The sequence below is a fragment of the Rhamphochromis sp. 'chilingali' genome (genome assembly GCF_963969265.1).
Source record: "Rhamphochromis sp. 'chilingali' genome assembly, chromosome: 10".
Taxonomy (NCBI): Eukaryota; Metazoa; Chordata; class Actinopteri; order Cichliformes; family Cichlidae; genus Rhamphochromis; species Rhamphochromis sp. 'chilingali'.
In genome coordinates, this window is record NC_137937.1 from 5233414 (window position 1) to 5248382 (window position 14969).

The 14969-nt window shown below is 43.7% G+C and overlaps 1 protein-coding gene across 12 annotated transcripts in view; it reads left to right on the top strand.

Moving 5' to 3' along the window:
* The window catches only part of arvcfb (ARVCF delta catenin family member b), a 267199-nt gene that overhangs the window by 174691 nt on the left and 77539 nt on the right, over positions 1 to 14969 (top strand). For all 12 annotated transcript variants that reach the window (XM_080894650.1, XM_080894651.1, XM_080894642.1 and 9 more), the window contains one exon: positions 7640 to 8280. In XM_080894650.1, coding sequence (XP_080750776.1) covers positions 7640 to 8280 — 641 coding nt within the window. The remainder of the gene's footprint in view (positions 1 to 7639; positions 8281 to 14969) is intronic.

The following is a 14969-nucleotide window of genomic DNA, read 5'->3' on the forward strand; positions in this document are numbered from 1 at the left end:
TTTTAAGGCGTTCAGAGATAGGGTTGTATTGCAAAATCTTTGCGGGGGGATTCAGATATACGCCTTTGTGGCTACAGTCAGCTGCTGTAGCTGGAGGCTTCCAGAGCAGTGGTGAGGAGCTGTGTGGAGCTCTTACTCCTGTGACTGTGAAACTGTAATTAAAAAGCCTGGTCTAATCCCTCATCAGGGAGGACCCGTTGCCCTCCAGCCTGTTTACTGCTAGGGAATTGGCCACACAAACTCTCTCGCACGCTTTTATGCATTACAGCGCAAGACTTGTTAGGAGTAACACACACAAAACGCACGCAGTAAAACATCACACTAATCAAGGGCTTTGCTGCCGAGGACGGGGAAAGAACGAGGCTAGTTTTAAGGGCCTGCCACCCTGCTGAGAGGTGGGGTTGCCTGTTTTCTGGAAGTCACTTTGAAGGGGAATGTAGATTAAGCAGATTGCTCAGGGTGAACTTGTGGAAGGTTGTAGGTCTGTGGTGGTAAACAGATCCAGACCCAGTTGAGAATTTACAAAGAGAATTTTGTCCTGCTCGCTTTCCTTGTCTGTCTTTTTCCTCAACTCCTCTCCTGTCTTTGACTCCCTTTTCTGAAGTGTTCCTTTACCCTATCCCTCTTTCCATTTCTCCCAGCAAGTCAGTTGTATTTATGTGCATACGTGCTCTTTTAACCCAAAGGTTTGCCATGCTTTCTAATGCTAACACACTCCTTTCCCTTTATGGTTATCCCCCACCTGACTGTTTGAAGTTGAAGCACTGGAGCTTCTCCTACATTGCTGATTTGCAGGCAAAAAAGGAAAAAAGTTTGTTCAGTTGTAAATATTTTTCTTTTAATTCAGTATTCGGGAAAATTACTTGGTTGAATAATGGGAAAGGAAGAGAAAAGTGGGGGGTTTTTCCCCCCTGATTGTCCGTTGGGAAAAAATAAAAACAGATGGGACTTGTGTTGTAGAACTGTGTGGTTGTGCAAAGAGACCGGTAAATCTCAGGTGACAAATGGAGTTAATCTTGGAAATTTCTCATTTAAGGCTGCAAAACAGCACTGAATAACCTTTCATTGGCAGATTAACTGCTGGTTCTGTTTATGCGCTCAATCAGGTCAATTCAAAAGTGAACTGGCCCGGACCCTGAACGTGCGTATGAGTTAGAACACATATACATGCTCAATTAGATCCACATTCTACCTCCTGCCCTACAATGCCATGCTTTTTTTTTTTTTTCTTTTTTCTTGGCTGCCTCCCAGCCCTCTTTTCCTGCTGGCAGACACTCTGAATAAAACACCGGTCATTTCAGTGCTAAAGTACAGTTGGACCAATAAAAGCAGCCTTCTTTCTCATTGGTCTGGATGTGAGCTAGTGTGTGTGTGTGTGGATGCAGACCACCAAACCAATAGCATTTTCATCGCCCATCATGCACTGGCAAGTCAAACTGAAGCAGCAACTGGTTATTATCTTCCAGAGGGGAAAAAAAGGCCTAATGGTGATTTATTCATGTCTGGCTGTTATTAAAAAAAGAAATTGTCTTTGATGAAGATAGACTGCACACTCATCAAGCTAGGCAGTTACTAGAGCAGAGTAAGAACGCTTTTCTCTCAAGATGCAGACAACTGCTGTAGCCATGTGACATGGTTTATAAGTATGGCCGAGCCCGGCACATAATTAGCTTTGAAATCTGACAAGAGTCTTAATTTTCTTTATCCTCCTAAAAGTTGATGATACACTGCAACAGTGGTGTCAGATATATTGTGAACCCCTTTTTAAAACTGGCTTCAGTGGAATGATTGCTAACGAAGCAGCTAATCAAAGGAAAATTGCCACCTTGGGACGTTCTTGAAATCGACACAGTTGTCAATAGCTCCGTGTCTGACACCCACAGGAAAAATGATTTGACTGGTGCTTCGGATACAATGTATTCAAAATTGCTGAATGGGTTTCTCAAGTCTTTGTCTATTCTCACTGCAGGAGGCTAATGAGAGATAGCAGGCTAACTCTGCGTGGGGCTACAGAAGTTGAAGCTTCCTGACAAATGCTGGATTCAGAGGAATAATTAACAATCGAGACAAAACTGAATAATAACGTCTGAGTCACGATTTCAACAGGCCTAGTGTTAAAGCCCACTTTCCCCCAAACATTTTATGCGACCATAAAATGCATGGAAAAGCAGCATGTAGCCACTGTGACGTCATCAATCGTTTAGGGAAGTTCCCTGGTGCTGAGCCATTTAACGATTGCCACCTCGGTATTTTGAAACTAGAGACAACAAGCGAGAAACTGATCTGGCTGAGAAACTGAGGGACACCACACGCTCGTATGCTCTAAAAGCCTGTTTTATCCTCCTCCTTGGCTCTAACTGGAACCATAGCTTACAGAATGAACATGATGTTGCGTTTATGAAGACTTGAAACTAGCCATTAAGACCATAACCTCAAATAAATCAAGTGAGAGGTTTCCCCCCCCATAGGCTTCTACATCTGGACTTCTTTTTTAAAAACTGCTTTTAATAAGTTAGAGAGGTACGTTTAACCTGAAGTTTCAGTGTCACGAAAAGGTAACCTATGCTTAACACATTATGTTTGAATTCTGCTATAAGTGCCATACAGTGGGGCAAAAAAGTATTTAGTCAGCCACCGATTGTGCAAGTTCCCCCACCTAAAATGATGACAGAGGTCAGTAATTTGCACCAGAGGTACACTTCAACTGTGAGAGACAGAATGTGAAAAAAAAATCCATGAATCCACATGGTAGGATTTGTAAAGAGTTTATTCGTAAATCAGGGTGGAAAATAAGTATTTGGTCAATAACAAAAATACAACTCAATACTTTGTAACATAACCTTTGTTGGCAATAACAGAGGTCAAACGTTTACTATAGGTCTTTACCAGGTTTGCACACACAGTAGGTGGTATTTTGGCCCATTCCTCCATGCAGATCTTCTCGAGAGCAGTGATGTTTTGGGGCTGTCGCCGAGCAACACGGACTTTCAACTCCCGCCACAGATTTTCTATGGGGTTGAGGTCTGGAGACTGGCTAGGCCACTCCAGGACTTTCAAATGCTTCTTACGGAGCCACTACTTTGTTGCCCGGGCGGTGTGTTTTGGATCATTGTCATGTTGGAAGACCCAGCCTCGTTTCATCTTCAAAGTTCTCACTGATGGAAGGAGGTTTTGGCTCAAAATCTCACGATACATGGCCCCATTCATTCTGTCCTTAACACGGATCAGTCGTCCTGTCCCCTTGGCAGAAAAACAGCCCCATAGCATGATGTTTCCACCCCCATGCTTCACAGTAGGTATGGTGTTCTTGGGATGCAACTCAGTATTCTTCTTCCTCCAAACACGACGAGTTGAGTTTATACCAAAAAGTTCTACTTTGGTTTCATCTGACCACATGACATTCTCCCAATCCTCTGCTGTATCATCCATGTGCTCTCTGGCAAACTTCAGACGGGCCTGGACATGCACTGGCTTCAGCAGCGGAACACGTCTGGCACTGCGGGATTTGATTCCCTGCCGTTGTAGTGTGTTACTGATGGTGACCTTTGTTACTTTGGTCCCAGCTCTCTGCAGGTCATTCACCAGGTCCCCCCGTGTGGTTCTGGGATCTTTGCTCACCGTTCTCATGATCATTTTGACCCCACGGGATGAGATCTTGCGTGGAGCCCCAGATCGAGGGAGATTATCAGTGGTCTTGTATGTCTTCCATTTTCTGATGATTGCTCCCACAGTTGATTTTTTCACACCAAGCTGCTTGCCTATTGTAGATTCACTCTTCCCAGTCTGGTGCAGGTCTACAATACTTTTCCTGGTGTCCTTCGAAAGCTCTTTGGTCTTGGCCATGGCGGAGTTTGGAGTCTGACTGTTTGAGGCTGTGGACAGGTGTCTTTTATACAGATGATGAGTTCAAACAGGTGCCATTCATACAGGTAACGAGTGGGGGACAGAAAAGCTTCTTACAGAAGACGTTACAGGTCTGTGAGAGCCAGAGATTTTCCTTGTTTGAGGTGACCAAATACTTATTTTCCACCCTAATTTACGAATAAATTCTTTACAAATCGTACCATGTGAATTCATGGATTTTTTTTTCACATTCTGTCTCTCACAGTTGAAGTGTACCTCTGGTGCAAATTACTGACCTCTGTCATCATTTTAAGTGGGGGAACTTGCACAATTGGTGGCTGACTAAATACTTTTTTGCCCCACTGTATATGGAACCATGACGCACTTAAGATGAGGTTTTTTTTATATATATACATATATCTGTTTTCTGTGTATTATTGTAGGGTCTTTACCTATATAGTATCCTATTAGAATCTTCCAGATTCCTGATCTGATTCCTGATCTGGCACCTCCACCACTCCTTTCCCCTTCCACATTTCTACCTCGTCCTTTTCCAGCTCATCTCAAGCCTCATGCACTAAACTGAAATCAGAGCTCTAACACACTAAAATAGGCATAAACACGCCTTTTCATTCTCAATTTTGTCCCAGTTACTGTCAGCAGATCAGAATTGCTACCCTCCCATCTTCGACAGTTACCAAGAGCCAGCTAAACAACAACAAGAACAGCTGGTTATAAGCTAACATTATGCTAATGTTTGACTCCAGCAATGATAGCTCCACCTCAAAGAAAGCTTCAGTCACTCAGGCCAACAGAAAAGTTGAAATCCTTAAAAATGTTGGTGTCGCTGTCATCCATCAGAAGTGAGCTTCATTGGCTCATCGACCTGTTTCAGCCTCCTTTCACAAAGCTTTACAGCCTCCTCCAGACTGAATAGCTGTGGATGCTCCACACCCGACATTATAACATGAACAGTCATCTGACGGATTTATTGCTAGGTGTTGATGTTATTAACATATAGTGTGTACAAAAAAATTTTTGATCCAAAAAATAGAAACACTCTGACCGGCCAGCTGTGGCCATTTTGGGTTTCAAACAGTTAAAAGAAAGAATATCACAGTCTCATGACGGAAAACACATAGTAGCTAAATATCTGAATTATGGGAAGAGCTTTACTCCTTCACAAATATTTGACCCCTCCTCTAAGGTCCCACTGGCACTGGAGGAGACTTCTCTTACACATCTGTGGTTTAGTGGTGATTCCAGCTCATTAAAATAGCAGTGTATCTGTTTATTAGATCATTTTGTTATTCCTAAGCTGTTTCTCTTTTGCACACCGTTGCTTGTTACACTCAGACTATGTGAATCAGAACTGTATGGATCAGTGTGTAATGAAACAAATTTTCCCACGAATCCCTTCAACTTCAGGTCACCAAAGTGGTGAAAACCATCACCCGTCGCACCTACCATCCATTGTTGGTATCTGACAACTTGTTAGTGGAGTCCAGGCCTGCCACACGCACCCCCACCCCGGTCACCAACTCGACCCCCACCCTATCTGAGACAGACCCAGTAAAGGACGCCGAACCTGTGTGATTTGTGTTGTTTCTTGCCTCCCCCCGCCTGCCTGAATTTTCCCAAGATATAATAACAGTTTTAATTTTCCTCATTCTCTTTAAGAGAAGATGAAAACTAATCGAAGGTTTTGCAATCACAAGCTGCTCAAAAATCTGATCACTCCCTCAGTTTTGCCTCACTAGCCCATGGCCACCTTGTCAATTTAAGTGCCCGATAAAGTGAATGCCACAATGGTTGTGAAATGTCTTGCAGTGCTGTAAAGTGGACAGTTTGCCGCCTGCTACTTTCCCCTCTGTTTTAACAGTTTGATAAACCGTCTAGGACTGTGTCTTAACTGCCTGTGGGTTTTTTTGTTTGCTTTGTTTTTTTGTTAAACATTTTTCAGTACTGCTGTCACTTTCCAAGCATGTACAAACACAGAAATCTTGAGTATTGCTACATATTCATATATATTTGCAACCAATTTAGCAATTCTCTTTTGAGCCTGTTTACACCACTTGAGCATATTTCAGAGGCTCTTCTGAAACCCTGGTCCCTCGTCTACCCGTGCGTGACGGTTTAACGCCTTGTGAACTTGAGCGCACATCAAAGAGCGTTTGAAACCTATCCGATAGCTCCCTTTGCAGCCCTTGCAAATCGCCTAAAAAGCTGTGTTAGTACAAGGCAGCCGGGCGTGTCGAGGCTGGGAAGCTGTAGCATTCAACGTACCCTCGTCTCAGTTTCTGTCAGAATAAAATAGCACCAAATATTAACCAAATGTGATTAAAAAATACTAGAAATGTTTATTTATTTATTGTGCACATGTAGCCACCTCATGCACGGTATGACATTCAGCCTCTAGCTCTTGTTGGGTCACCGAAGCCCAGCAAGTAGCACCAGAGCAGTCTAGACTTGAGGTCCTGCTATGACCTGCCACAGTGAACAAGATGAAAGCAAGCTCATTATTGTGATTCTAAGGTCATGCACATCCTTTAGCTGATGTAACTCAAGCAAATGAGCTCTTTGGGTTTTTTTTTTAACTATGCCACTCCACCTCAGCTTTGTGCAGTTAGAAACAAATGCAAACTATTCAGTAATTACTGTGCTTAAAACATGGAAATGAACCTTGACGTTCCTGAAATAGGCTGTCTTATGTAGCTCACAGTGAGAGTGTAACCAAGAAACAAGGCCAGTGAAAATTTCTATTTGTTTCAAGCAAGTTAATGAGGATGCCGTGTTTAACAACTGATATGTGGTTTATGCGTTTGCTCCTGGCGCCGTCCTTTGTGGTGCGGTTTAATGCTTCATTGTGGTTCCATGATATTATTACGTGCCTCTGCTCCTGATTAAAATCAGAATCATGGCATTGATGGGAAAATAAAGACGGCGTTTTCAGATTAACAGGGCCGGTACTGAAAATGAAGCCCATCAGGAATGAGCAGGGTCTTTTTTTGTCTTTTTCCTTAGATTTTAAGTTTTTAAGGGAACAAAACTCTCTGCAACACCTTGTCAGGCACGACGTGAACTACATCAGACCTGCGCCCCTTGCAGATGACGGTTAATTTTCATCAGCTTCATTAATTTTAAAGATGAATTTATAGCCACGGACAAAATAGCCAATTATCAGCCACAGCAGAATTCAGTGGGCAGCAAATTGCTTTCTATATGGGCAGAGAGCCCAAGGAGGGAGTCGCTGTCTGTCATTCTCCAGCCAGAAAACCACAGAGACAGCAGAGGAAGCAGAGTTATTTAGCTCAAGGATGATGCGAATTTGAGAAATGCGTGCACGCAGGTCTGGCTTTAACAGTCCCTCAGCTATGGACTGTGATGCTACATTGCTCATCTGGAGCCATTCGGGACTCAAGGTCCAGTGGAGCTATACAACTTCCATCAGGCTCAGTTGCAGCACTATTCAGCCTGAATTTGCACTTCTTGTGTACACACAGCATCTGGGGTTTAAATTTGGAGCGTTTGTCTTAAAGCAGATCGGATGTACTGCCTGCTTTTTTTCTAACAACCAACGTGTTACACAGGCTGAAAATTGAATATTGGTCAGTTAGTACTATGCCTCGTTGGCATGAGGGTTTAAAGATTGAGTTAAACCTTAACATTTCCAAGTGCTCACATTTATTATGTGTGTTGTCAGCTTAAAGCTGACCACTGTATTTAAACCTAAGCATAGGTTTGGTGTAACATTGTTCTACGCTGTCTGACAGTGTGTATCTGTTTCCCCATGCAGGTGACTAAGATGGTGAAGACGGTGACCACTCGGACAGTGCGTCAGGTGCCCCTCGGCCCCGATGGCTTGCCGCTGCCTGAAGGCACGTCCCCGCTGGGCAGCTACACCGATTCCATTGACCGGCGATACCTGAAGAATGGAAGTGACCGCTTCATAACGCCTCAAGCAACCTCAACCCTGACGCGCTCCTACAACAACTCCTACAACGATTCATACGGAGAGACACCGGAGAGCCAGTACATTCGCCATTATGGTCTTCACGATGGCTACACCGATTTGACGGATAACTACGGCAGTCTTTCTCGTGGTGTCAACTACCGGCCGCCGCGGTACCCATACATGCCTAATAGCTACCGGCCGGAGAATAGCTACACCCTGCCTATCAGAAAGGATGATTATGGCCATGTGGCGCAGCCCCAGGTGCCTATGGGCAGCAGCACTGTGGATCTGAACCGCTCACAACCAGAACGCTTCCAGCCTGAGCCGTATGGTCTGGAGGATGATCGCCGCAGCTTGGGCCCCGAAGAAGAAGAGCCATATGAGCTGGAGCCTGATTACTCCACTGCCAACCGACGCACCCTGCCAGGGGCCAACCGTGGGCGCACCCACCGGGAACCGCTGCGTGATGGCCCCCGAGTCAGGTGAGGGTTGCTTTTACAAAGGAGTCCTTGGCTAATATTTGACATAGTGAGATTGTAATATACAGCCATTTATACTGCTACTACTGCTTATGGGGAATAATTTGGTAAAGGTGTGCAAGTTCATACAGTGTATATATTTTACTTTTTTGCACTAGAATTCTGTTTTGGAGTATTTTATGCTTAAGATACTTTGTGTTAACACAAGTGAACTCTGCAATGAGAGAGAAGAGTATTTGTCTCATTTACACCATAAAAAAAGACTACATCATAGTAAACAGATGTCTCTTGTCTGTGAGCACCTTGTTTGAGAAAGGAAGCAAAGAATAAGTTGGTTTTGATTGCTGTTTTCCTCCAAGTAGATAGTGAACATGTTTTTCTGTCAGGGGTAAAGAGGTGGGAATGAGAGACATGATGAGGGAGAGTCGGAGAGGACAGCGGGCTTTTGTCAGCTATCTTTCAAAGCCTTTCCTTTTTTTCAGGATCCTTTGTAGAGAGAGGCATAAAACTTGGCTCCGCTGGGCAGAAAAAAGCTTGTCAGCCTCTAACAATAAGATCCCAAAATGGACCCTTGTCTCCTAATAGTTTCCAATCAGTTTGTTGCCGCCCAAAGGAGAACCTGAGAAAAATGTCCACTCTCAAGTAAATCGAAGAGAGGGTTTGAAGTCGACTTGGTGTGTCTTAAAGACTTCTTTTCAATCAGCGATCTGTAGCAGATGGATATTTTCAAGTTCCTACACCTTTCCTCCACCAATCTAAGGGCTAAAATGTTTGGGCCTGAAGCCAAGTCTAAAGACAGGCTGTGGAGGTTTAAGTGCAGCAAAGAGCAAGAGAGGAAAGAGTCTGGATGTGTTTGGTTTTAGTTGTATTTAAAGAGGCTCTCCATAACTTCCAGGACATCATTGTTATTAATGACATCCACGTCCAGAAGGTTAGCCGAAGTTGAGAATTTGAAAGATAACATATTAAATTAAAGCTGCAAGCAGCGTTATGAGGGCCCTCGCACCCCCGGCGCGTCGAGCCACGCCCAACACCTAAAACCAGCACGTCCGATCTGATGTCACATTGATGGAATTCATGCATTTAACCACCAGCTAACATTTCAACTCATTCATTCATGATTAGTTAGTCGTTCCACTAGGTGGCGCTCTAACCATTATGTACAAATGGCATAACAAACATTTCCGAGCTCGAGTCTCATCACACCTGAGACGTTTGGGAGAGATTGGACATTGTGTTTTTGAGTGACAGCAGATTACTGCTTTTTGGCGAGTGATTCAAACTCTAAGTGCCGCCATAACCACCCCGTTTCCCTGGACGTAAAAAGCTTCGCAATTTAACATCACAAAGGTCTTTAGATTCCACACACTGGAGATTGGTTCAATATGATGAAATCCCTTGGAGGAGTTCGTCAAAGAACGGTGCCTGGAAAGAGGGGAAAATGTCACAAAAATTACACATTAATTTTAAAATGGCTGACTTCCTGTTAGATTTGGGATATTGCTCCAAGAGACTTTTTTGTACATCTTGATATCTCCTATAAGCTTACCAGGTTTCAGACTCATACATAAAACACAGAGCTGGGGCTGATGTTTTGAAATTTTGTAGGGGGCGCTGTGGAGCCATTTTGCGCTATTCAATGAAAATGATCACATAACAACAAAGCCTTAAGCACAATGGAGGTGTGCGCCAAATTTCAAGCCTCTATAAACTTTCCAAGCCCCTCAAAAGCCACTTCATTTTTCACGGTGAACAGCGTTGCCACCAGGGTGCGCCGTTCAGTTTAAAGTCACAATTTTTGCACTAAAGCATCATCAAGGACTGATGGTGATATTCACCGCTTTTGAGGTGGCCACTATGAACCTGTGAAAATCAGTACAACAAAGTGTAAGACATGACATTTCCTGTTCCCACTAGGTGGCGCTCTTCATATTCCTGACAATGGGCACATCAATCTGTTCAGGGCGGGTGTGACATCATGCCTGTAAAGTCTGGTACTAATCAGACTGGATTTCATGGAGTTATACTAATTTGTTTCTTCATGGCAAGATATCAAAGTTCGCCATGCTGCTGAGGTCACACCCTTTCGTGAAAAGCCACAGTTTTCACTGTACCCCAAGACCAACTCCTTAAGGCTTTCCTGGAGAAATTTGAGGCTGCAGATGTCACCCATCACTATACTGTACCCCAAAGTGTAAAACATGACATTTCCTGTTCCCACTAGGTGGCGCTGTCCTTGATGTCAAATATGGCAGCTGAAATATGTTCAGGGGTGGAGCCTTATCATATGTGTTCACTTTGGTCAAGGTCAGAAAATGTATGACAAAATGAGAGGCAATAAGATTTTCATGGCGAGTCATCGAAATTCGCCGTGGCGCCACGGCCTCATGGTATTGTGAAAACTCAAAAGCTCCGCAATTTAACATGGCACAAGGGTGTAGTTGGCACTGACCAAATATGAAGGTTATGAAATCAAACCCCAAGGAGGAGTTCGTTAAAGTTCGAGGCATGGAAACGGTAAAATCAGAGCCAAAATGTCACCTTCAATCCAAAATGGCGGACTTCCTGTTGGGTTTAGGACATTGCCATAATAGACTTTTTTGTTCGACTCTGAACGTTATATAGGTGTACCGACTTTCAAATGTGTAGGTCATACCCATACCGGGGGCTCGCGTTTTTCATTTTTCTAGGTGGCGCTACTGAGCTAATTTTCCCTGGCCATGTCTGGGAACATTAAAATACGTAAATTTTCACCAGACCTGACGCGTGTGCAAAATTTCATGAGTTTTCGAGCATGTTTAGGCCCTCAAACGGCCAATTCATTTGCCGAAATAATAATAATAATAATAATAATAAACAGAGCAATTACAATAGGGCCTTCGCACTGTCAGTGCTCGGGCCCTAATTATTGGCACCATTAGAAATGCAATAGGAAGGTGTAACTCAGAATAAAGACGGAGTGGCAACGGCCCCATGCGGCTCATGTCATCGTCAACTCTACACGGATGGTGACAAATATATTTTCTTTTATTGAAAAGTGTTGATCTAAATATAAATCATAAACCTAAATAGCTTAATTACTGCTACATATGATTGTGAGCAGTGTTTAAAACGACACAAAAAGAAGAAAGAGAACAGTTTTGAACATTTTGTTACAGGTCAGGCACGTTAACCCTTACATTAATATCAACAATAGGGGTTTTTAAGTGGAAATATAGGAATTTCCTCTCTCTGGCATTTGTTATGACCATCTTTGACCCTCAGTTAATGGTGTAGAATGATAAAGGTGCACGAGATAGGAAATAATGTCAATTCTTAAAATGTAACCCCTCTGGTGACCGTTAAATTGTAAGTGTAATAAGCATAACAATGTGCAAATGTTACATTTGAGTTACCTGTGTAAATTTAGCTAATACACGGAAAAATAAATGTTACTTTGTATTTGAAGTAAACATCTGTATGTCAGTTGCCATAGAGACATTATGAATCTTGTACACTAGCTGAAAGATCAGTGTTTCTGCCTCAATATCAGCATGTTGAAACTAAAGTTGACCAATGATACATGCTGCATAACAAAGGTATGGCTACCGGAAAATTAGTCTGTTTCAGTACAAAGCAACAGTTACTTATTATTGGCCAAAATCAGTATCACTTGTCACTCTACACATATCATTTAATAAGCAATGAGATTAGCAAGCAGGATAAAGTTAGCCATATAGTGGTAACTGAGCTACTCTATTATTAATAGACTAATCTGAAAATTGCCAGACCAGGCCCAGGAGTTCGGAGGAATTAGCAGAGCTGAAGCAGAAAGTTTCTCCTTCTTATTCTCTATGTGAAGTTCTTGGGAGCCAGTCATTCGTTGAACAGTTTGTTAACTTGAATTTTCTAGCTAGTGTTACTCACTGAGAAAGGCACTTGTTCATAGAGTTCAGGACATGACATAGAAATCCTCATTTACATAGAAATCCTCCATAGGCTGCTGAAAGAAACCAAAAGGGTCGTGGAAGGTCTCATTTCTCAGTAGCAATCCGTCATCCAAAGGCATGAAAAAAGCAGGATAGCACATGTTTTACAGTGATGCAGAAGTCTGCTTTCATCCAGCATCTTAATTAAACTTATGTACAGACCCACTTGTGCATTTCAGAGTACACTGATGCGGATGAGGCTCCGAAGAACAGATGGCTAATCAGAATATCTGTCTTTACACACTTTTGACTTAGCTCTGAGTCTGACAATTACACACATAGTACCTGTCTGTGTCTCACTCACTCACTCACGCACACACACACGCACGCACGCACGCGCGCACACACACACACACACACACACACACACACACACACACACACACACACACACACACACACACACACACACACTTAATAATAATCCACATCTTCACAAAATGAGTCACTCCCCCATCCGCTTTGTGAGAGGCGCTTTCTTTGACAGGCAATTTGTAGCCTGCCTTACATGTGTCACAACACAGCCCTAACAGCCACATACACCCCTCAGACATGCACACTGACAGCTGCTCATGTGATTGCCCACACAAACTTGCGCACACACACACAAACACAGATTTGTAGCAGCTTGTGGATGACTGCTGTCCAAAGAAAGACGATCTTTCTTTCTTCTTTGCTTAGTTTTTCCTGCACTCGTGTCAAAACAACAGCATCCAAACAGCCTTTTCCCTTCCAGTAACAGTGACAGTGAGCTCACTCCCGAGTGCCCAGTCTCTCCTGAGCACTCGAAGCACAATTAATATTCTTCCAAGAAAGCACTGGCTAACCCAGCGTGCTGTAATAAATCTGGGAATTTAAGGACTTTAATAACAGCTTATCATTACGTTGCAAGCCCTCAATTATGCTCAGAAATGAAGATGTTTTGTAATAAAACCTCTTTATGCATTGGAGTCAAGCACTCATTTTGTCACCTCCGTGGATGAGTGTTTGCTCATGGACAGAAATGATGATGTCTTTTTGGGCTTCTCTGGATGTGCCTCATTTGAAAGTCTTGTATTACCATAGCTATCAAGTACACATACATACAAAAATGCAGAGACTTGCATACGGTCATTGAGCCAGAAAGGTGAACCATAACATGACAGGATGTTAACAGATGGATCACATCGTGAATTTCTTTACATGGCAACATCTGCATTTGCTGTTTCTCTTCTTCAACCTTCAGCTTCTCCCTTTGTCATCTGTTAACACAGTCAAACATTTTTTCAGTAATCTTAGTGAACATCAGACATGAGATACCTTATGTCCTGTAAAAGAACTTAACTTTGAATCTCTGCTTTGTATCTGTGAGCCAACCATTGAAAGGAGGGATCATTTTTTTACGGTTTATGTTCATGAAAGAAAACTCCAAGCAGCAGGTGCTAATTGTAGCTTCCGTATAGTGTGTGATGTGTAGAATTAGACAAGCCTGATGGAGCTTTATCTGATATTTTGTTGGTGCATCTAATTGTCTGGGCACTTTCTGCATCTATCTATCTATCTATCTATCTATCTATCTATCTATCTATCTATCTATCTATCTATCTATCTATCTATCTATCTATCTATCTATCTATCTCTCTATCTCTCTATCTCTATCTCTCTCTCTCTCTCTCGCTCTCTCGCTCTCTCTCTCTCTCGCTCTCTCTCTCTCTCTCTCTCTCTCTAGATATATATATATATTAAAAAAAACACCCAGCACGCCCCTGCGGGCGGTTTATCCTTCAAGCTCGGGTCCTCTACCAGAGGCCTGGGAGCTTGAGGGTCCTGCGCAGTATCTTAGCTGTTCCCAGGACTGCGCTCTTCTGGACAGAGATCTCCGATGTTATTCCCGGGATCTGCTGGAGCCACTCGCCTAGCTTGGGAGTCACCGCACCTAGTGCTCCGATTACCACGGGGACCACCGTTACCTTCACCCTCCACATCCTCTCGAGCTCTTCTCTGAGCCCTTGGTATTTCTCCAGCTTCTCGTGTTCCTTCTTCCTGATATTGCTGTCATTCGGAACCGCTACATCGATCACTACGGCCATCTTCTTCTGTTTGTCTACCACCACTATGTCCGGTTGGTTAGCCACCACCATTTTGTCCGTCTGTATCTGGAAGTCCCACAGGATCTTAGCTCGGTCATTCTCCACCACCCTTGGGGGCATCTCCCATTTTGACCTCGGGACTTCCAGGTTATACTCGGCACAGATGTTCCTGTACACTATGCCGGCCACTTGGTTATGGCGTTCCATGTATGCCTTGCCTGCTAGCATCTTGCACCCTGCTGTTATGTGCTGGATTGTCTCTGGGGCATCTTTACACAGCCTGCACCTGGGGTCTTGCCTGGTGTGATAGACCCCAGCCTCTATGGATCTTGTGCTCAGAGCTTGTTCTTGTGCTGCCATGATTAGTGCCTCTGTGCTGTCTTTCAGTCCAGCTTTGTCCAGCCACTGGTAGGATTTCTGGATATCAGCCACCTCCTCTATCTGCCGGTGGTACATACCGTGCAGGGGCCTGTCCTTCCATGATGGTTCCTCGTTTCCCTCCTCTTTCTTGGGTTTCTGCTGCCTGAGGTATTCACTGAGCACTCGGTCAGTTGGGGCCATCTTCCCAATGTATTCTTGGATGTTCGTTGTCTCATCCTGGACTGTGGTGCTGACACTCACCAGTCCCCGGCCCCCTTCCTTCCGCTTAGCGTAC